The sequence below is a fragment of the Phaseolus vulgaris genome, chromosome 11 (assembly GCF_000499845.2).
Source record: "Phaseolus vulgaris cultivar G19833 chromosome 11, P. vulgaris v2.0, whole genome shotgun sequence".
NCBI classification, from domain to species: Eukaryota; Viridiplantae; Streptophyta; class Magnoliopsida; order Fabales; family Fabaceae; genus Phaseolus; species Phaseolus vulgaris.
Window position 1 is genome coordinate 757,011 of NC_023749.2, and position 22,187 is coordinate 779,197.

General features: G+C 34.1%; 3 protein-coding genes and 1 long non-coding RNA gene across 5 annotated transcripts; 2 read left to right on the top strand and 2 right to left on the bottom strand.

The window, feature by feature from the left end:
* The first annotated feature begins 1,163 nt into the window (after window positions 1–1,163).
* On the top strand, window positions 1,164–8,160 carry LOC137825294 (uncharacterized). 2 transcript variants are annotated; one of them, XM_068630972.1, is made up of 13 exons: window positions 1,164–1,450; window positions 1,631–1,958; window positions 2,237–2,414; window positions 2,498–2,547; window positions 3,474–3,566; window positions 3,646–3,734; window positions 4,260–4,338; window positions 4,806–4,888; window positions 5,396–5,474; window positions 5,599–6,322; window positions 6,636–6,722; window positions 6,831–7,410; window positions 7,550–8,160. In XM_068630972.1, the coding sequence occupies exons 1-13, from the start codon at window positions 1,419–1,421 to the stop codon at window positions 7,689–7,691; spliced, it is 2,544 nt and encodes an 847-aa protein (XP_068487073.1). In that variant the 5' UTR covers window positions 1,164–1,418; the 3' UTR covers window positions 7,692–8,160. The 2 variants fall into 2 exon arrangements, with proteins under 2 accessions (XP_068487073.1, XP_068487076.1); XM_068630975.1 differs by having other exon boundaries at window positions 2,240–2,414.
* A 1,316-nt stretch (window positions 8,161–9,476) lies between these two features.
* LOC137825302 (DNA-directed RNA polymerases II, IV and V subunit 11) lies at window positions 9,477–11,720 on the top strand. Its single transcript, XM_068630978.1, has 5 exons — window positions 9,477–9,690; window positions 9,765–9,854; window positions 9,953–10,031; window positions 10,764–10,859; window positions 11,420–11,720. The coding sequence occupies exons 1-5, from the start codon at window positions 9,638–9,640 to the stop codon at window positions 11,450–11,452; spliced, it is 351 nt and encodes a 116-aa protein (XP_068487079.1). The 5' UTR covers window positions 9,477–9,637; the 3' UTR covers window positions 11,453–11,720.
* A 567-nt stretch (window positions 11,721–12,287) lies between these two features.
* LOC137825307 (cation/H(+) antiporter 28) lies at window positions 12,288–17,147 on the bottom strand. Its single transcript, XM_068630982.1, has 4 exons — window positions 16,858–17,147; window positions 15,456–16,451; window positions 13,631–14,230; window positions 12,288–13,053 (listed from the first exon to the last, which is right to left on the bottom strand). The coding sequence occupies exons 1-4, from the start codon at window positions 17,014–17,016 to the stop codon at window positions 12,445–12,447; spliced, it is 2,364 nt and encodes a 787-aa protein (XP_068487083.1). The 5' UTR covers window positions 17,017–17,147; the 3' UTR covers window positions 12,288–12,444.
* A 1,394-nt stretch (window positions 17,148–18,541) lies between these two features.
* LOC137825315 (uncharacterized) lies at window positions 18,542–20,498 on the bottom strand. Its single transcript, XR_011083301.1, has 2 exons — window positions 20,433–20,498; window positions 18,542–20,341 (listed from the first exon to the last, which is right to left on the bottom strand). It is a non-coding gene; the product is annotated as an uncharacterized lncRNA (long non-coding RNA).
* Between the last annotated feature and the right edge of the window lie 1,689 nt (window positions 20,499–22,187).

Sequence of the window (22,187 nt, forward strand, 5' to 3'; positions counted from 1 at the left end):
TTAGACTATGGACTTAAACTGTCATTATTTATATATTACTCTTAGTATCTAGTGTAGTATATCTTTAGGTTATAGTAAGTTTTGGCTACACTTCAACTCTCACTTTATTAAAACTTGATTTAAGTTTTTCTTTTCAACCTGTTTAGAGTGTCTGATAATATCAGTGTCGTTTGAAGACTCATGACTCTCAAGTGAGACTATTATTCGTGCAACCTCTATTTTGGTTCACTTAACTGACTACGTAGTAGTTATATAAGGAGTTAATTATCATTTAATAAAGAATAACTCTTGTGTTTTACACAAGATCAAGAATTTGTCCTATCGACTTTGATTGTCTTATATTTTGTCTGGTTGTCAATGCCGATCTCGAATATAGATGAAGTATCTACAAAAGGCACATACGTTTAATCAGTCATTGATGGTTGTGACGTTGATCAACCTATTTATAGGAGTAAGTTAGCTTATGTGCTTTTGGAGCTGTACTAATACGTTTTTTCGTAATTAATGTTCTGACACTATGTATGGTTTTATCTCTACTTATTTTTTAAACTTGTCGGTTAGAGTATTAAATGAACTTTAAACAATTTAACTGTTTATAACTGAAAGGATCACTATTCATGTGGTACAACTTTAATAAAAAAATTATATAATTTATTTTATAAAATAAAAATATCAACTAATTAATTTTCTTTACTAAAAAATTATTACAACAAACAAAAATATTTCAATACAAGACCCAAATTATACATATTTATTTATTGAACTTGAAAGCAATAATATAAACTTTACATACTATAATTATTAAATACATAACTTTAATTAACTAACCTATTTTCATCTTGAAATATTTGATTTCCTTTAAAATAGAATATTTTATATTGCATAAAATGGGATTGCATATTTTATATATGAAATACGTGCATACATGTGCTACTCTCTATTAAGGTCTTTAAAAGTCAGAGTAAATAAGTTTTTTTTGATTTTAGTTAAAAAAAAATTTTAGTTTAAATTTTTTATGTCATAAGTGTTAGAAAAAAAAAAAACTGTGTTGGAAAAATCAAGTATTAAAAAATTAGTCAAACAAAAAAGCGTGTTGGAAAAATCGGAAGGATAATGGGCCTGGGCCTAGACTATTTAAAGGCTTAGCCGAGGCCCAGATCGGCGCATCGCAATTGAATCGAATTGAATTGATTTCCTCTCTCCTTCGATTCCTCCTTCCTCGTCTCAGCGACGCCTAGTTACAGCACTCGCTTCTCAAATCCTACCCCTTTTTTTATTTATTTATTTTATATTTTCATTTAAAATTGCAATTCTCCAATATATATTTATTTATAAAAAAAGGAGAAGTAATTTTAGGAGGGGGAGCGATCCCCTAAACACGAAAATTGAAATCTAAATCTACAACAGCACAACACAAAATGGCATTTCACGTAGCTTGTCCAATTACATGGTAATGCTCTATGCTATGCTAACGCTAAGCTATCTTTCTCCATTCCTTTCTTTATTTTTTTCCCCTCTTCTCTTCTCCTCCTTTTCGATTACAATAACCGGACTCTATTATATATATACACTTTCGCTTCACACTCTTGCCGTTTCGTTTTCTTTCTGTTGCGCTGTGCGTTTTCTGCAGTCGCCGAATCTGTTTCTGCGCGCTAGGGTTTCCGCGGGCGCTTCACGCACCGGACGACGGTTCCGCTGCCAATGGCTTCGCGCACGACGTCGCCGCGCTCCGCGACTTCCTCGCCGACACATGCAGGGACGATGTCACCGTTCAGGTTTCTGTCCCCAAGGTTCTGCCGCCGCCTCCGCCGCCGCCGGACGGTCTTCCTCTCAACGCCGACGCGCTCGATGAGTCCGCCTCCATGAAGGCCAAGCGCATCGCGCTGCAGCGCAAGGGCGCCGCCGCCATGATCGCCGCCGAGGAGTACGCTCGCCGCTTTGAGTCTGGCGACGTTGTGGTGAGCCTTCTGTTCAATTTTTTGACTAGGAGTGTTTGCTGTTTTATGGAATTTAATTTCGTTGCTTCGTGTTAAATGCTGATTTTAGGTCACTGCCTGTTTGAATTTTGATGTTGAATGCATCATTGTCACTGTAGGGATTATTGTGGTTTTGGCATCTGCGTTGTGTTGAACATTGAGTACTGTTGTTGTTTTTCTGTATGTGTAGGTGTAGAAGTGATTTTAATTGTGGTGTTTTTTTTGTGTGCTGGGTCTTAATAATGTGATGCTTGATTTAGCAGAATACTCCAGGAAATGTTACCGGAGAGGAGCAGGGGCAAGCCAATAGGAGCTATTGTCGAATTTGCAAGTGCGGAGAAAATGAAGGAAGTGAGAAAGCTCAGAAGATGCTGTCCTGCAAAAGTTGTAGTAAAAAGTACCACAGGAACTGCTTGAGAAGTTGGGGTCGAAATAGAGGTGAGAAGTTGTATTTTGCTCATGTGTATGTCGGTGTGGTCTAACTGCTGTATATTCTCACGTTATGCGTTCCTTTATGGCAGATTTATTTCATTGGAGCTCATGGACCTGTCCTCTTTGCCGAATTTGTGAGGTAAGGAGTGGTGTGTGATGCTAATGGGCTTGTACTTTTCATGTATTGTTTGTTGGAAGGCTCATGTTAGTTGTGAAAATGGTTTCTGGCTTTGTAATTGATCATACTCTCCTCTAGCTATCTATTTTGCAAAGTATGTTTGTATCGCCCTCCCTAGAATGGAAGCAGCAGTGCTCTAACACCAGTGGTAGTTAATGTTATTTCCTTGATTATGTGGTTTGCATATCATATACTTTTGTTATTGTAGCTTGACTTGAAATTTGATATTTATTTTTTGGCAATTGAATGAAATAGGACATTTTCTTTATCAGTATAGAATGGAAAGGTTTCTATGTGTATAACTTCTCTTTTGTTAATTACAACAAAGTCTTATTTTATACCAGGTCCAATCATTGCCATTGGGATGTCTGCTGTCATTTAGTTTCATGTGTATATGTTTTATCTTGAAATTGTTAAGTTTGGAGATTATGGCATTATGTGGTCATACGACTGAGGCATGTATTTTAGCAGTTCACTGTGACCCTAATAATAACCTGCTTTGTGTATATACTGGTTGATTTTAATGTCTTCAGAGGGTTACAACCCTTCTACACCACACCGTCTAAATATCCCTGAAATTCAGTTATTATTTTCATGTGAAGTGTTTAGAATAGCTGGCTTCTCATGTGCTTCACCTTGATGTTCCATTGACACTGATGAATTTGATAAGTATCCAAGCCCAGGGGAACCCACCCTCAAAAGCTATCTATTAAGGGGGAAAAACCATACTCTTAACTACTACTACACCTGAGTATCCCATACTACTTGCTGTGGGACTTAGGCAACCTATAATACTTAAGTTCCTATCAAAATTGAATGTCTTTATAGAAAAGTTCCATATACCAGATGATATTTAACTAGTCTAACGCTTAATTTCATTCATCCAGGCTTGCAGAAGGACCGGTGATCCTAGTAAGTTCATGTTTTGCAAAAGGTGCGATGGTGCTTACCACTGTTACTGTCTGCAACCTCCTCATAAGGTAGAGTCTGTAACACTTAATAGCAAACTTAATATTGATTTTATACTTGGTATTTTATTCTTTATTGTACATAATGCAGAGTGTTTGTAATGGGCCCTATTTGTGCACAAAACATGCAAGGTGTCACAGTTGTGGATCGAATGTCCCTGGAAATGGACTAAGTGTGAGGTATGAATTCTGAATAGTTTAGCTTTTGCTTTGATTCTTACTGTTTTGAGGATTTATTGTGATATACCCTTCTGTTATGACTCTATTGATGCTTATAGGAATTTGTAAGATGAAAGATAAGTTAGTTTTTTAGTCAAAGTCCATCTTCCTGGTTGAAACAAAGGAAAAAATTGACGTTTTCTTCTTCCAAGTATTACCCTCCTTTATTTTATGTTAACTGTATATCATCAACAGTTGCCTTTTTCTCTAAGAGTTACAGAAATGATAAGTGGTGCTTTGTTTAATATTTAACTCATGAATTTAAACACTTTATCTTCCTCACTTTTGAAGTATGTGACTGTATTTTCTTTTTTTAATGTCAGACATGTGCAAGCCTAATAGGATACTCAAAGTAGTTTAAAGTTTTCTTTGTCTTTATGTTTTACACGGCTCCATAGCAGTTGATTCCTCCCTTTCCTTGCAGATTCATATTTTAATTCAGGGATGGACTTACCATTCTTTCTTTGTTTCCTAAAAAATGTATAGGTGGTTTATGGCATACACAAACTGCGATGCATGTGGAAGATTATTTACAAAAGGGAACTACTGTCCTGTTTGCTTGAAGGTTAGCATGTTAGCATCTCTGCTAATATTCCTTTCTTTAATGGTTTGCAGAATAAAATACAACCCTGCATCATTGGGGGAAGATCCTAGAACAATCTTCGAAGAAATTTCTTTCTATTTTGTGTGTGTATTAATTTTTCACAGAACTTATCTGCAGCCTTTCATATTTCATTTATGATATTTTGAACCATGAACCAAATTGAAAGACAGCTTGTGCACTCACCTGTGCATGCACGTTGGGTTTTTTTATTATTGTCTTGAAGTGTGATATAGGTTTGTACAAGGTCTCTTGTCCATCTCTAATATTACGCCGTAATTACTTGTATATAAGTGAATTTCATCTTGGCCTCTCTTCCTTATCTCTTTTTTCACCCACCCTGAATACTAGGTCATATTTTGAAAAAGTAAAGAATGAGGGCCGAACAGGAGTTCTTAATGCTCACTGTATGTTTTTGATTTATTTTGTAGGTTTACAGAGATTCAGAATCAACACCAATGGTTTGTTGTGATACTTGCCAGCTCTGGGTACATTGTCAGTGTGATAATATCAGGTTAGTTTACCCCTCATATTTGTGAAGTTGGAATGCTTTTAATCTTTTATGTATCATATGGACTGTTTTTATGTGCAATTTTGGAATACGTGTTGAGGAACATTCTGCTGTTTTATTATGCTGTAGTGTAGACATTGATTACATTTTAGTTAATGCCCGCTGTAGTAATAATGCCTGGTTGATTAGTATTTGGGCTTTAATCATGCAACTGTATATCTGGAATGGAAGGTATTGTATGGTTTACTTGTTGTGCAATACACACTTAAATTGAAATTAACACTTCACTAAAGTAAGTTGCACTGTATCTATGAGTTACATACTTTGTTACACTTTTACAGATTAGTTTCTATGAATATTTCTGTTTCTAGTTTTTTATCAATATTTTTGTTTGAATGGTGTTCTTGTTGATTTGTCACGGCCTACTCTATAAATCACGACTTCATTGGACTATGCCTGTTTTTGACAATGACATTAGTAGACTCTTGTTTTGGAATAAATGTTTTGCAGTGATGAAAAATATCACCATTTTCAAGTGGATGGGAATTTGCAGTATAAATGTCCCACATGTCGTGGGGAATGTTATCAGGTATGTGCTATATGCCTTCGATATATAATTACTTCTTTTTTGGTCCCCCATGGAAAAACGAGAGATAAGTAAACCTTGATCTTTTACTCTCTTTATCCCCCTTGTATGGATCTGTATGCTTCAGGTCAAGAATCCTGAAGATGCTGCACAAGAGATTTGGAGGAGAAGGAATGTTGCTGAGAGAGATTTGATTGCTAGCTTGAGGGCTGCAGCTGGTTTGCCTACTCAAGACGAGATATTTTCCATTTCACCATTTTCAGATGATGAGGATAGTGGGCCTTTGAAATTAAAGAGTGAATATACCCGTTCCTTTAAGTTCTCCCTGAAGAATCTGGCCAATGACTCACCAAAGAAGAAATCTTCAAGCAAAAAAACTGCTAAGAAAAAAGACTCTGAGTCATTTATGACTAATAAAATTGACACACACAATAGTTTTGAAGGACACAGTGATGTTAAATCTTTGCATAGCTTAGACGATGATAAAAATGATGATATACAATCCCAGAGAAATGATGGTCTAGATGTTTACTCATCACCTGCTACTGGAAGCTTGAGTCAAACTGAAGCATCTTGCCCTATTATTCAACCGGGAATTTTGAAGCATAAGTTTGTTGATGAGGTGATGGTCAGTGATGAAGAGAAGAAACCTAGAGTTGTTAGAATTAAAAGCAACAAGGCACATATTCTGGATAGTGAGGAGGAAAGTGGAAAACAGAGTGTTAAAACTCAGAATGTGAAGGGGAAGAAGTTGGTTATAAATTTGGGAGCCCGGAAAATTAATGTGGCCAGTTCCCCACGGTCTGATACGTCAAGCTGCCAAAAAGATCAAGATCTGGTGACTGTTAATGGTATACATCTTTATGACTTGAGAAATAGTAATTGCGTGTTTAATTTTGTAAAAGTGGTACATGGCTTATTTTTCAGTCAATTCTTTCTCAAAGTTAAATCATTGACCCATTTTAGACATTATTGGGGAGAAAACTTTTAATCTTCCTGTCAAATAATTGCTAATGTGTAACAACAATACAGTAACTGTTTGATTTCGATCTGTTTTTTGTGTGTATATATGCATGTGTTCCTGAATGGTTTGATTGCTCTCTTTTGTGCTGTTTCTTTCCTCTTTCATTTTTGTGTGATTTTTCCCTTGATATTTTTTTTCAGGAAATGAAGATATAAGCCAATCCAAGAAGGGAGAAAAAATTGCGTTGGAGAGACAAGATGACACAGCTAGACATATTGATGGTAAAGGTATTCCCCCCACACCACAAACTTTGTTTATTGCCTTCCATTAATTTATCTTATGTTGACGTGGGTTCTCTTGAATACAAAATTGCCCGATGTTCATGTGATCTTCAGGAAATAGAGTTGATTCTGGACAATCAAAAATTTTCAAGGTTTCGGGAAGGGAAGGAAATTTGATTAAGCTGGGAAAAGTTAAGCCAGATGTTTCTGAATTCAACCTGACTGCCCGTAAAGGCAATATGTCTGATGGGCGTATAAAACCTAGTATTGATGGAATGATTGGTCAGGTTGGAATGAAAGCCACATCAAGAGGTGAAAAGACATATTTGGGGAAGCAATCAGAAGGTAGCTCTGATGCAAATGAGGAGATAGATGACAACAATAACCGGACACCCTCGTATTCTTTGCCAAAAGATTCTAAACCTTTACTAAGATTTAAGTTCAAGAAACCCAGCATTGAAACTCAAAATTCTCCTCATAGGGAGGAGGAGAAGACAACAATCAAGGGCCAGAGGTCAAAAAGGAAGAGACCTTCACCTTTTAAAACATCATTTACTGAGTCTGAAGGAGTAAGTCAATCACATCAAGACAGTGCAATGGATGAGATCATGGATGCAAACTGGATTTTGATGAAATTGGGAAATGATGCAATTGGAAAGAGAGTTGAAGTTCATCAGACATCTGACAATTCTTGGTTAGTGCCTTCTATATGCCTTTTTGTATAGCAAACAAGTGGGATGATGCATCGTACACATTAGTTTTTTTATATGTATTTTCCCCCCCTTAGCAATATATTTCAGTTCATGCTTCTTGACCTTCTCATTTTTGTTCAGGCACAAGGGAGTGGTTACTGACGTAGTTGAAGGCACTTCAAAGTTATATGTTGCATTAGACGATGGGAAAGTGAAGACCTTGGATCTCAGGAAACAGGGGGTCCGTTTTGTTCCTCAAAAGCAGAAGAGATCAAAGACATGAACTACTCTTGTCCACCACCCTTAGTAATCATTTATTGTGGAGACTTTTCTTAATTGACTTTGAAGATTTTTCATCTTTGAGGCCTCTTACTGAATTTATATTCGTCGCCGCTCACATTGCCGCTGATTTTTGGGTGAAGCATTCTCGATTGGAGCAAACTTAGGTTTTCTAAGAATTAACCATTTACATCAGTCCTCTTTCTGGGCTTTAGGTTCTCTCGATTGCGAGTTAGATTTTTGTTGCTTTTTCTACATGTATCTGATTTCAAAGTAGATTCTACCTATGGTGTATAGGTCATCATTTCTGTAGAATAGATAAGTAAAGGCGAAGGTGTTAGCTGTATGATTAGTGTTGCTAGTTGTTTTTGTGAGTTCAAGGCTTCATGAATTGAGATATTTGTCTTGAAAGATGAAACTGTTGTCATGTTGTTAAAGTAGATGGTAGTTTACTTCTACCTTTTCGCCCTTCATATTTGCACATGCATCCACTAAGATTCTCCTTCAAAACAAATAGAAACAGGTGCTTGGGTAGGAACAAAACTCGATAATCAAGCACAGGTGAAGACGATTCTGAAAATTTAGGATAGTGTTGAATGTCTTGTGCTTTTGTACTAACTGTCAAAGTGGCGTGTCACTGCTATTATGTTAAAACCTTGTTGAAATGTACAGCTTATATTTCTGCTGCCCTAACCTGACAAATTAGATATGTTTTTGTCATTTTTAGTATTACTATTACTCGTTTGCATAAAGTAGTGAAGGAAATTATAACTACTAGGAAGTTACAATTTTGTAGTGTTAAGTTTCAATTTTTTCCCATCACATGTAAGAGTATTTTTTATGCTAAATTAAAACGAAAATTTAGATGGAAATGAATATTGTAGATTGCAATTGTTTTAATGATTAGAATTGGACAATTTCTGATTGATGGACAGTATTCAAATTTGTAAATTAATAATGTGTTAACATTAAATTTCACTCTTTCGCATGCTCTTTTTGTGCGAAGTCAATCCTTTAATTAGTTTTTTAATACTTATTTTTAATATCTAATGATAACTATTTTTTATATTGAGATTAATGTTAAATGGTAAATGACTATCATTCCATTTAACATGTAGGTAAAAATCCCTTGGTTATGGTAAATGATGATATAGAAATCACAGACCTGATTACATTGTCAACATATTTTAAATAAAAACAATAAAAAATACTTGTTACTTTATATTATTTGTAATTTCTTAATCCATGGAGACATAAGCAATATGGTGAGAAAGATAACAATTTCATACCTAGTTAAAAAAAAATTAAACAGTAATAATTCAATTGGAAAGCATAAGTAAAAAAGGAACTCAACTTAAATATCCAAATTATTAAGTATATGTTATATAAATAGAAACTCAATTATAAATATCCAAAGTCTATTATATAATGGAGTTTTTATCTACAGTGAGAACAAAATTCACCCACTCTTGTGTGGGCATATTTGTATCAACATAAATAATATTAATCCTTGGTTAGAATAACAATGGGATGCTTCTCTTTGCACCCCATTATTTTCGGAAAATATCATTTTACCCTTTTAAAAATAACTTCCAAAAATTCTTTTTGGAATATCTCCAGAACATATTTTCTAAAACATTAATTTATTCTGGAAATTAAAAAAATTGTTATGAAAAGGATATTCTGAAATATTTTTTCCCCTTCCAGTTTTCCTATTCTAAAAATACACTTTACTTACAGAATCCTTATTCTGAAAACATAAATAAAATGTAGGAAATGTTCGGATGCAGGAAGAAATACCCGTAATAATGGAGTGAGAAGTTTTGGGTTAATGTTTATGGTAGAGGTGGGCCTGGCCCGTTTGAAGTGATGGTATTTGATTTGAAGAGTGGTAGAAGAAGGAAAGAAGAAGAAGAGACATAACATACAGAGAGAAGAAGAACTGAAGCTATGAATGCCCCAGATCGTTATGAACGTTTCGTCGTACCTGAAGGCACCAAAAAGTAACTAATCCTTCTCTTCCTTCCCTTCATTCACACTTTCTGATTCTCATTTCTTCACTCAATTTTCTTCATAGGGTCTCTTACGAGAGGGACACCAAGATCATCAATGCCGCTTCCTTCACCATCGAGCGAGAGGAACACACCATTGGCAACATCCTCCGCATGTAATAAACAGCTTTCCCTTCACTCCTCATTTCAATTCAATCACCGCGAAACCCTAACTTTTCTTTGTTGTTGTTGTTGACGATGAATTGATGTTCAGGCAACTCCACAGAGACCCTAACGTGTTATTTGCTGGATACAAGCTTCCCCATCCTCTTCAGTACAAAATTATTATCAGGGTGAGATAACGAATTCTCTTGTCATCGTTTAGCTTCAATTTTATTCTTTCTTTTGGAAAGTTTCGCAAGTTAGATTTCAGTTATAAGCTATTTGGACCAGATGTAGTGTAAGGGCAAAGAATAAGAAGACGCAAATTCTAGTTTAGTTGGAAATGAGGATGCACTGTGTTGTTGTGTTATGTTAGAATTTGAATAGAGAACTCGTCTAAATAAACTGAACTGATGTAGTATAAACCTAAGAGGAAGATATATGACACTGGGTGTGAATATGGTGGAACTCTGGTATGGCTTGGAACATGGAGACACGAAATTTTTTAATGATCATAATTCACAGCATTGCTATGGTACAGAGAACTAAAATGAAAATTGGGGTTGCTGGAGAGAATTTATATTTTAAAAGGAGCATGACTTATTGTACACTTGATAAAATGTTAAAAATAAAAATTTATCTAATTAGAGCATGCAATTAAAAATATAAGCATGCAATTAAAAATAATCAGATTGTGTATGCAGTGTCGGACAAAGATTGTTTACGACCTAACATGTTTATTGTTTGGAGGTGGCTTTGGTTCATGGTTTTAGATCCATTTGGTTGCCTCCATCTTGCTCTATTTTAATATTTTGATATGAAGGTATTATAGTTTCTTATTTTCCAAGAACTGGGGAGTTCCCATTTTTTTTATGTGAAGTGATAGTTATTGAGCATTATTTGTTTTGTTGCTTTTGTTGCAGATACATACTACTAGCCAGTCTTCGCCAATGCAGGCATATAACCAGTCTATTAATGATCTGGACAGGGAACTTGATCATCTGAAGAATGCCTTTGAGGTAATTTTTGTTCTTCTTACTGTGCATTATATCCAAATTCTATGACCTTTTACTCAGGAACTCTTTTAACTGTTCAACAGACTCGGCCATTGCGACCACACCATTGTTTTACATGGGTCTCACTTCAATTTTCTTATCTAACCTAGAAAGTATTTGTAGATTTTTGAAGTTAAACTTGGATCATCTGTCTCTTTGGTGTCTCCAATGCTTACTTTGGACCTATCGATAAATTGGAGACTGACTTAGGTTTAGGGTTTAGAAATATGTATATCTAATTAAGGACATCTATGCCACATGTGGGACTCAGACATAGATTTTGCTTAATCTGGGAATGCAAACCTCTTCAATGTCAGATAATTACCAATTAGCTTTATGGGGTGACCTAATAGCTTACTTCAAACATCATTTATATCATTCTAGACCGTGGAATATTGGATATAGTTTTAGTGAGCAACAGTACTTCTTAAAAATGATTGTAGTAGTATAAATGGATTGTATTCAGTATTCTTATTTGCTTTTTTCTTGGGCCGGTAGTAACATGTTCAAAAAAATTATTTCAGGCAGAGATGTTGAAGTTTTCAAGGGACTATTGATCGGAGGGTGTCACGTTACATGCCCTAGCAGATATTTTTGAAATAGTGAATCACTTATGCTAAATGGAATTTAAATGGGCTGTTTTGAGCATTTTGGGAGATTTGTTATATATGGTTATGTCGAAGAAATTTTAATATTTGTAAACAGTTACTTTATGCTAGTTATGTCAAAAATTGGTAGTAAATAGCTGTATGGATGATATATACAATGGACTTGGTGCGGAATTATTTACTGTGCCAAATATATTCTGCTGAGGACTTTCCGTGACGATTGATCACTTATATTGGTAAAGATTATATAGTGATGATTAATCTGATATATATATATATATATATATATATATATATATATATATATATATATATATATAATATGTAAATGATAAAGAAAATTTTCACACAAAATGACCTCAAATAAAAAATACACTCCTGCTGCCACCATCAAGCTGTTTGGCAATGCCTCACTTCGTGTAAAAAATGCTTGCTTGCTACACTAAATTTCAGCTGCTGCTTCCGAATTGTCTACCGAATGAATAGCAAAATGACTCATTAACCTGTGACAGAAATAGCGATGGAGTTTCCGGTTGTGACTGAATTGTGAATTTTGATTTTCTTTACCACTTTGATGGAATGAGTTGGAGATAGATAGTTATGTGAGAAATCATTAGTAAATTTCTGTATGATGTTTATACATAACGGACTTGGTATGCAATTATTTTCTGAGATATTCTTTTGTTGTCTTCCTCTTGTTGTAAAGTCTATTAAAGAATTCATATTTTTAGAAGCAAGTATGTTCTTGGATTTACCTATAATTTGTGGAATGCTTAGTACCCATGTTCTGAATGCAATTTTTATTGATTGTAACATTCTGATTAAATCTATCAAATTGTACATTTATCTATACAATTTTCACAGTGGTTTCTACCAATTTTCTGTTTCTCCTATACAGTTTTATCTGTTCCTACACTACCTATCCATTTACATCACATCTACTACATGACAGTGAAGTCCTCATCAAGGCCATCTATTTCTCCTCTAATTTTGTGCTGTTGAATTATCAACACAGACACTGACTTTGAGAAGTCTGGTCCTGAAAGAACATCCCCTATTGGTCCCAGTTCTGGACATTGTTGCCAATCATTCATACCCTTTGTCAATATGGAGTTTGCTCCACCTTCTCTTCCTACAATGACCAGTGAGTATTCCCCTTCAAATGATTTAAGAGTAGAGAAAGTCTCTGATGCATTTGCAAGATGCTTCTCCAAATACGCAATGCGTCCTCCAACTATATGCTGTTCATAGAACTGTGCAAAACATTCATCGTCTAGTCCCATTTCCTCCTCCTTTTCTGGGAGGCTCACCCTATAAGCCGCAAGTCTTGTAGATTCTGCACTGGTATCTACCAGGAATCTTATCACTGTCACTTTCACTCCCTGATGCCATGCCACACGACCAGCATAACAAAGTGCCTCTCTATCATCTTTTCCTCCAATGAATATTGCTGCTACTTTAACTGATGCCTCAGCCCTTGATATTTTCTCAAGGGATCCAAAACCTCTGTTCACTAGAATTCCCACCGAGCAAGGAGAATTCTTCAATAACTGTTTAACAAAATGTCTATTAGTGCACAAACTACAAGCTCTCTGAGCTAATATAAACAAAGTATTAATTTTCCCTGACATTACCTTTCGAAAAATGATATTTTTTGACAATTTTTGGAGTTTTTATTTGTGATGGTTTATAAATAAATATATATAATAAAAAGTAAATTTGTAATTAAATGATATTAAAAAAGAACAATGAGATATTGATAACCTGCTCCACTATGCAACTTCTAATTCATGATATAAAAAAATGTATTTTTATCATTTCATACAAAATTTAAAATTTTAGGCAAAGAAACATGGTTGTATACTGGAGTAAGGTTGTCACTGTATCATTTTCTTATGAAATATGAAAAAGAACAAAGATATATTGACAATCTGATCCACTATACAACCTCCATTTGATGATATAAAAAAATGATATTTTTGTCATTTCATACAAAATTGAAATTTTAGGCATAGAAGTAAGGTTGTATAGTGTAGCAAGGTTGTCAATGTATCATTTTTCTGTGTAAAAATAATAATATTGAAAGTTGTAATGTAGTTGTATAAAAAGATGTATCATTACCCTTACCTTTCGGTTCACATATCTGAAGCCAGGATTTCCAGCATCCAATTTTCCATCCTGACGCTGGGTCCTGTGGAATGGAAGTATAATGAGGGCAATCATCAAGTCCTCTGCTAAAACACAGATGTTCTGTGCCATGTTATGGATTGTTGACAGTGCCATTGTTCTTTTGAGAGTGATACCATCGCCATCGTTATCTACATAGGCTTGAAACGAGTTGGTTATTTGCTCTCTCATCTCTATCACGGCTTTGTCTTTTATAGTACTAGTTTGTACTCCTTCACCACTCTCCATTGTTGCTGCTATATGTTCAGTTAATTCAATAATTTCTGCCACATATATCTGAATGCCAGGGTCTGATATCCCTCTTGAGATCTCCATGAAGTTGATGGAAGCAGGAACATTCTCGAGTCCGTGAAGGCACAAGAATATTCTTAGCTCACTTGATGGCTGCAGCAATTGGAGGGCGTTGGTGTGAGTAGGTGCCCTTTTTCTGGCACGTTTGATGATATGTCCCACAACTATTGGGGCATGCACCACTGTGAAAAATAGTGTTACCACCGACGTAATGCCCGTGGAGGAAGAATCGGTGTGGTTACAGTTCAGCTGGTAATACAGGAGAATCATAATCAAGTCACGAGATGATCTTCATTGCTAAACATGATTTCTGTTAAAATTATGAAAAAAATGGAGTTGCATTGTAAATCAAGGATGCAGATGGAGTTGCATTGTCATACTTTTCAGTTAAAAACGTTTCACTTTTGATATCTTAACCAGTGTCATGCATAGCTTTGTTGAATGGTTTATGTTGTCATTTTATTTTTTTCCGAATAAAAAAGAAAAAAAAACACCTTTTCCTAACCAATAATAATACATTGAAACCAATAATAAGAAAAGAAAACGTCTTTTCCTAACAATAATAATACATTGAAACCAATAATAATCCATTCACAACCTCGTCTATAACCTATAATTCATGATAACCTATAATTATAAAGAAATAATATTCTCGTCATTTCACAAAATAAAAACCCTATAATTCATGATATGAAGAAATGGTATTCTCATCATTTCAAAAAAAAAAAAACAACCTATAATTCATGATATGAAGAAATGGTATTCTCGTCATTTCACACAAAAAAAAAATCTTTAATTCATAATATGAAGAAATGGTATTCTCGTTATTTCACAAAAAAAAAAATGAAACTGTAGACTAGTACGTTATCAATATATCACGAAAGAAAAATGATACATTGACAACTTCGTATACAACCTATAATTCATGATATGAAGAAATGGTATTTTTGTCATTTCACTCACAAAAGAATGAGACTGAGACCCGTACAAGTTGTCAATATATAACGAAAAAAAAATGATACATTGACAACCCGTATACAACCTATAATTCATGATATGAAGAAATGATATTTTCGTCATTTCACACACAAAAGAATGAGACTGTAGACTAGTACAAGATGTCAATATATCACGAAAGAAAAATGATACATCGACAACCTCATATACAACCTATAATTCATGTTATTAAAAAATGGTATTCTCGTCATTTCACACAAAAGAATGAGACTGGAGACCAGTACAAGTTCTCAATATATCACGAAAGAAAAATGATACATTGACAACCTTGTTTCAGTATACAAAGTTGTTTCTTTGCGTAAAATTTCAAAATTTATATGAAACAACAAAAATACTCTTTTTTATATCATCAATTAGAGGTTGGATAATATAGCATAGTGTCATTATATCATTGTTATGGCATGCATGGATCATGCAATGCAATATGCAAGTAATAGGCAATGAGGAAAATACTTGCCGCTTTCATTGCCATGTAGATTTGAAAATGGCCCTTGGTGACGAGGAGCAATCCGATCAAAACAGACTCCTGCCAGTGAAAGTCAAGCATAGCCCCAGAAATAAGCGTCCCAATAACTTTCCCTGACACCACTATGAAAACCGGCACAATAAGCCTTATCCAAGTTACAGGGTCTAGAGGTTTCAGCTTCGTGATATCAGCACAATACCCCACCCACAAGAAGAAGATCGGGAAGAAGATCGTCGTCAACAGATAGTTGATTTTGCTGATAATCCATTTCGAAACTCTTCCCTCTCTCGGAAGACAAATCCCTGTCATGAACGCACTCAGAACCGGACTATAGTCGTACATCGTTGATGGGAAACAAATCATCGCCATGAATGCAACTGACAGCACCAGATGAGAACCTTTCATGGGTTTCCCTTCAGGATTCTCGTTGTTCACCCATTCCATGAAAATCGGCGACACCGCCGCCGTGAACACCGTCTGCACCACCACCGCAACGCACATCATTATGGTGCTCTTCACCGTCCTCAAACTCTGGTGCGCGATGCAGTATATATCGTTCGGCATGAAAATGTAGCAGAGCGAGAGAATCACCAAGCAGATCAAATCGGAGTGCATTCCCGCAGCGATCACAAGCTTTCCGATGTCCGATTTCCCTATCTTCAGGCTCGTTATCACGCGGGTCAGAACCGGAGAAGCCGAACTTGAGAGAAGCGCAGAGAGGGACATAGCAAACGCCAATCCGTTGTAGTGCGTGAAGAAACGTAGAAACGGAGTGAGTGAAAGAGATATCGCCATGGTGCTGAAAATGGCCCAATAAGCAACTTGGGCCTCCTTGTTGGGCCTTTTGAAGAGCGTGTAAGGATCCAACTCTATACCCAAAGCAAACATGTAACACATCATCCCAAAATCAATGATGAATCCAAATGTCTTGTTGAATTCTTCGTACAGTTTTCGTAAAAATGGAATGTTCCCCATCACTATCCCTACCTGCAATTCATCACAAACACACTATCAGAAACAACTTTTCGTTTTTTCTACGAAAAACGATACATTGACAACCTTGTTCCAGTATACAACCCTTTTGTAAGACAAAAATATCATCAATTAGAGGTTGTATAGTGGAACAGGGTGTCAATATATTAGATGTTGTTGTGACAACCTTGTTCCTGTATACAACCCTTTTGTAAGAAACGACAAAAATATCATCAATTAAAGGTTGTATAGTGGAGCAGGGTGTCGATGTTGTTGTGACGACCTTGTTCCAGTATACAACCCTTTTTGTAAGAAACGACAAAAATACCTTTTGTTTATATGATCAATTAGAGGTTGTATAGTGGAGCAGGGTGTCAATATATTAGATGTGGTTGTGAGGAAGCACAAGAAGCTATCTTACAACTACGTCGGAAGTAATACGAGGTTGTGAATAGGGCTTTAGAAGGAAATGTAAACCGTTGCATGCAATCACCATGGCCATATACACCAGGAAATTTTTGCCTAACTGAAGAATGAGGTACCCTAGCTTTTCTGAGCATTGGGTTATCGCTATTGCCATAGTTGATCCAAGCTTATGTTAATTATTATTATGTTCTTCTTATTATCTTTTTCCTTTTCTTTTGCTTACCGTTACGTAGCAGGTTCTTTCTCATGTTGGAGCACGCGATTTTTCCTTCTCATTCTTCTTTTGTTCATTTTCATCATTTGTCGCCAATTTTTTCCCAATGTTTTTTTTTGGTAGAAGCGAGTGGTCGTGATTCATGGCTCGTTTTCAGGAGACAATGCAGGAACTCTCTTCCCAGTATCAGACATATGTAGACACTGCACGATGATGTTCCTAAACCGAAAATAATGGATAAATCACAAATCTTTTGTTAAATTTTCATCACTAATTATTTCTTCATGTTCCTATAATATAATAGAGTGAATACATATATTATAATTATGGATTTTTTCTTCGAATTATTAATTAAACCTTTTAGATCTTGTTAGATTAAAGGCAACATAATTTTTGTATTAACACTTTTTTTTTTCAGAATATTACAAATTTGAAGAAAAGTAAATGTTAGAAATATAGATGAATTAATTATAAATTTATGTGATTTTTCTTCTTCACAAATTGTGTAACTTTTATGCTTTCTCTTCATAATTTAAACCTCTTGTTCTACACACTTTGTTGCCAATTAGTTTTTCAATAATTAATCTTATTTATAGTTATAAAAAATATTAATAGTATTTTAAGTTAGCAAATAATTTATGTAGATACGACAATCTATTACAATTAAGTTGGTCCTCTTGTTGAGTAAAATGGTGAAATTTATCTGAGGTTAATTGTTGCTGAGTAAAATAGTAAAATTTATCTTAGCTTAATTGATTTACGACAACTTTCATCCCTAATTATTTCTATATGTTTAAATGCCCCCATTCCTATAATATAGTAGAGTCTACATGTGAATACATATTACCTACATATAATATAATTATGGATTTTTTCTTCAAAAGTAGTCCACGTGAGTACAAAATTAAAATTTATTGTATTTTTTAATTTCCACATATATCTTTTACAATTACGCAATTAAAAATTGAAATAAATATTTTTTTGAAATTTTTTCATATTTGAACAATTTATATTTTTTTAAGCAGAAACAATATTTTATAAACAATTAAAATCACTTAATTAATATTTTTTTACCCTTTTAAATTCACTTCCTAATCTAAACAAAACATCAATAAACTTCCTAATCTAAACAAAACATCAATAACATAAATAACATCCTAATCTAAACAAAACATCAATAACATCCTAATCTAAACAAAACATCAATAACATCAATGTGTTACATATCTTCCTGAAATTCACTTCTTAATCCAAACTAAACCGTAGCATTTTTTTTTTTACATGTTGACTGTTTATATAATTGATTTTCTTTTTCAATACAATTTTGATACTAAAAGTTATAATTTTAATTGTGTTCATATTTATTATTCCACAAATTTAACATTACACCAACCTAAATTCGCATGATAGCTACTTGGCACTTTCTTTAGAAATTTCAAAGAACTTAACGAGTTATAAAGATATATTTATAGATAAAAAAGACAGAACATTTTATTATATAAGAAGTATGTGGATTATATAAAAAGTGAAAGGCAATAGTATAAGAGTAATGATATATGGACAATTTACTCCACTATACAACTCTTCATTTATGATATAAAAAAAGATATTTTTGTCATTTCATACAAAAGTTAAAATTTTAGGTAAAGAAAGAGAGTTGTATACTAGAACAAAGTTGTCATTGTATCATTTTTCATAGTATAATGACAGAAATAAGGTAAATATGACAATATCTATTTCAAGTTTACCTACCAAATGATATCATTTCAGTGTGGTTAAGAATATATATCTATCTTGAGCGACGAAGATGTGCGTTCTTCTTCCAAGAGTTTTTTTGCCAGTATAGGACATGCCTCAATGCGAAGAAAAGTTAAGGAAGAAGGTAGAAGCGGCAAGGAGTGGAGTTTAGGACATGAATGAATCCTAATTGTTTCAAGTTTCTCGAGTTGGCTAAGGTCATCGCCCAAGGAGTGAAGTTCGGGACATGAGTAAATTTGAATTGTTGTAAGTGTTGCAGTGAGGTGCTTAAGCTCATTCTCCAGACTCGAACATAACATGAATTTTGCAGCCAGAAACTCAATTTTAGTGGGCAGTGGAAGTATCTCTAGACCTGTGCATCCACCTTTCATATACAGAGAGTACAATTCCAACTCCTGGGGAATACACGTTTCACATGGATCAATTTCAATTGCATCAAGTTTGGAAGGCAAATTGACATATGAGAAAAGGTCAAGCTTTGGACATTTTAGTAATCCCAAGAAATAAAGATGTGGGTAAGAGTTTGGCACTTCAGTGAGATTGCTGCAACTTTTAAGACTCAGTGATTGAAGATTCGGAATGGTTAATCCTTTGTGGAGAACTGATTTTAGATTAGGGCACTCCTCAATTTCCAACGACTTGATAGCAGGAAGACATATGGGAGACGCTTCAGGCACTGAAACCGAAAGAGAAATCAGATTGGGACAGTTACTGAGACGGAGCATTACAAGGTTAGGAAACAAGTCCATAGGGAGGGTGGTGAGAGGAGTACACTTGTTTATGATTAAGTGACGTAGGACTGTAAATTTCTGTGAAGGAGGAAACACGAAAGAGTAACCATTAACAATACTAAGGTATTCTAAGGAGTTTGGGTAGCGATTATTACTAGTGAAAGATTTGAGAGAATAACAATCAGAAATACACAATTTTGAAATTCTTGAGACCTTGTGTAGTAACTCACTGGGAAAGTACTCCAAACCAAAATTATTGATTCTAAGGGAATAAATGGGTTTTGTGCAAAACCTCAACCACTGACAACCTGTCCTTTGTGATATTTTATAACAAATACCAATCTTTTCCATTTTCATTGTTGCGATAGATTTCATTTATCTGAGCTTGGGACATAGGCATAGATTCTGAAAATGGATCTGAAGGAGGATGTGAACAGAGAGAATCAAATGGCACTGACACGCTTTTAAGCAACACTGCAGCAGCCACGTTTCTCACGAAATAACGGTGATTTGTTAACCCTTCGCAGTTACTAGGCACGGTGGTGTTACTAGGCATGGTGGTGACCGGAAGCAAGTGGTGATAAATTCGCGGCGGAGGTTCAGGGAATGATCGGGATCCGCCGGCTGTGGCGGTGGTGGTGCCGCCGCGTATGAACCGCCGGAAACTGTCAGTGGATCTGAATAGTTTTCCAGAATGGTTGCTGCTTGAGCGGTTGTCTTGAAGCGTCATGCTGATCTTTGAGGTTCAGCAGTTATAATTTTGAAGACGACGCAATCTGCATTCAAAACCCCAAAATCCGAACAAAATTGAAGAATGGTTAAATTAGTTTGAACAGAAAATTGAATCGTACAGATACTTAAAATCACCTCGCTTCGATGAGAGAGATTTTCACAAAGAAACTCAAGATCCATTCTCCTAAAAAATAAAGAAATAGATTATTCTCTTGATGTCTTTTTTTTAATCTTTTTATCGTTTATTAAAATTGTTTATTCTATTTTATCTATCCTAAATTAGTTGCATGATGATCAATTATAATTTTAATAAGTTGTTTCTGAGTTGAATTTTAATATATTTTTTTATGTGATTTTAGTAAGATATATAACTATTACGTTCCTCTTATAATATTCAAAAAAATAATAATTACTTTCCCTAATTCTAGTGTTTAATTTTGTGATTTTCTTTGTTCCATGTGTATAATGTACTTTTATTATATCATGCATTATTGGAGATTTAACCATTGTAAATGTTTTGTTGGATCTTGGAGCCTCAATAAATGTAATGCTATCAACAGTGAGGCACTGGGAAATTTAAAATCCACCAATGTGATAGTACAACTAGCACTGCTCGACCTCTCTGGTTGTGTTTGAAGATGTCTTGGTAAAAGTTAAGTTAACCTGTTAACTCGAGTATAATATCTGTTAACTCAAGTATAATATTTATTAAATATAAAAAAAATGTGTCAAAGTTTGTTTAAAAGTTTATTGGTACGGTAAATTTATGCAAGAAATTTAAATAAAAATAAAGTAAATAATTTATATAATTCAATTGAGAAAAATAAGATTGGGATTAATCTTTTTCACTCTTTTATTTTTCAATGAATAAAAACATATATCATTTCATACATATAAAAATTATTCATATCGATTCTTCGTACACAAAATTGTTAAGAGAATTTCTTAAATATTAATTTCTCGCATATTTGTAAAAGCTCTTTATCATTACAAATAGATGTTATAAAACAATTAACATTTTGAATTTATTCCTGACATTCAAATATGTTAAGCATCATCATTTAGGTTGGATGCTTATAAGTACTTTCCAGTCAAATCTAATTATCAAAATTAATAAAAAGATTCAAACTTTAAGAATAAAATGATAATATCAATCATCAACTAAGAACAAAATATTATAAAATAAATATCACTTCAATACACAAAAGTTTGAACATGTTACTCTCAATCTCGAGGGAAAGACTTGGTCAGTTATTTTGGCCATTACAAGCATGAAAAGCAAGAAAAAAATATTCATGATGTTTTTCCTTGACGACCGCCTCTTTTAGAGTTTTTTTTTTATCTCTGATTATCTCCTTTTGGTGCCTAGGGTTTTTGCCTCACACCTTCTATTTAACCTAATTTGATGTAGGTTAAGTTACATCTCGCTCAAACAAAATATTATTTGTTTAAGCGAATCTCACAAGAAAAAATTAAAATTCACTAGACTGAATTAAGTGAGCCTTGATGATGACTTATTTTTTATGACAAGTGTACAAAGTGAGAAGTAATAATTTGTGCATAAAGACGGATATCAAACTCAAAAAAAAAAAAATTATGTTCCTTATCATTTCTAGTTAAAGGAGTGTAGTTTTCACGGTTTATTGATATTCTATTTAAATAACTATATTTTTTTTTATAATATTATTAAATATTTGTATTACATAAATCTATTCATATTTAATGTTTATTATATTATATTAAATAATCCATTATAACATATATAATAATATTAACAGTAATGATAATAATAATTAAGTTAATATATTTAACCTGTATTATTTAGTTGTGGAATTTTGGAAAAATATATAATTACAATTTTATAGCATAGAAAACACACTTAAATCAAAA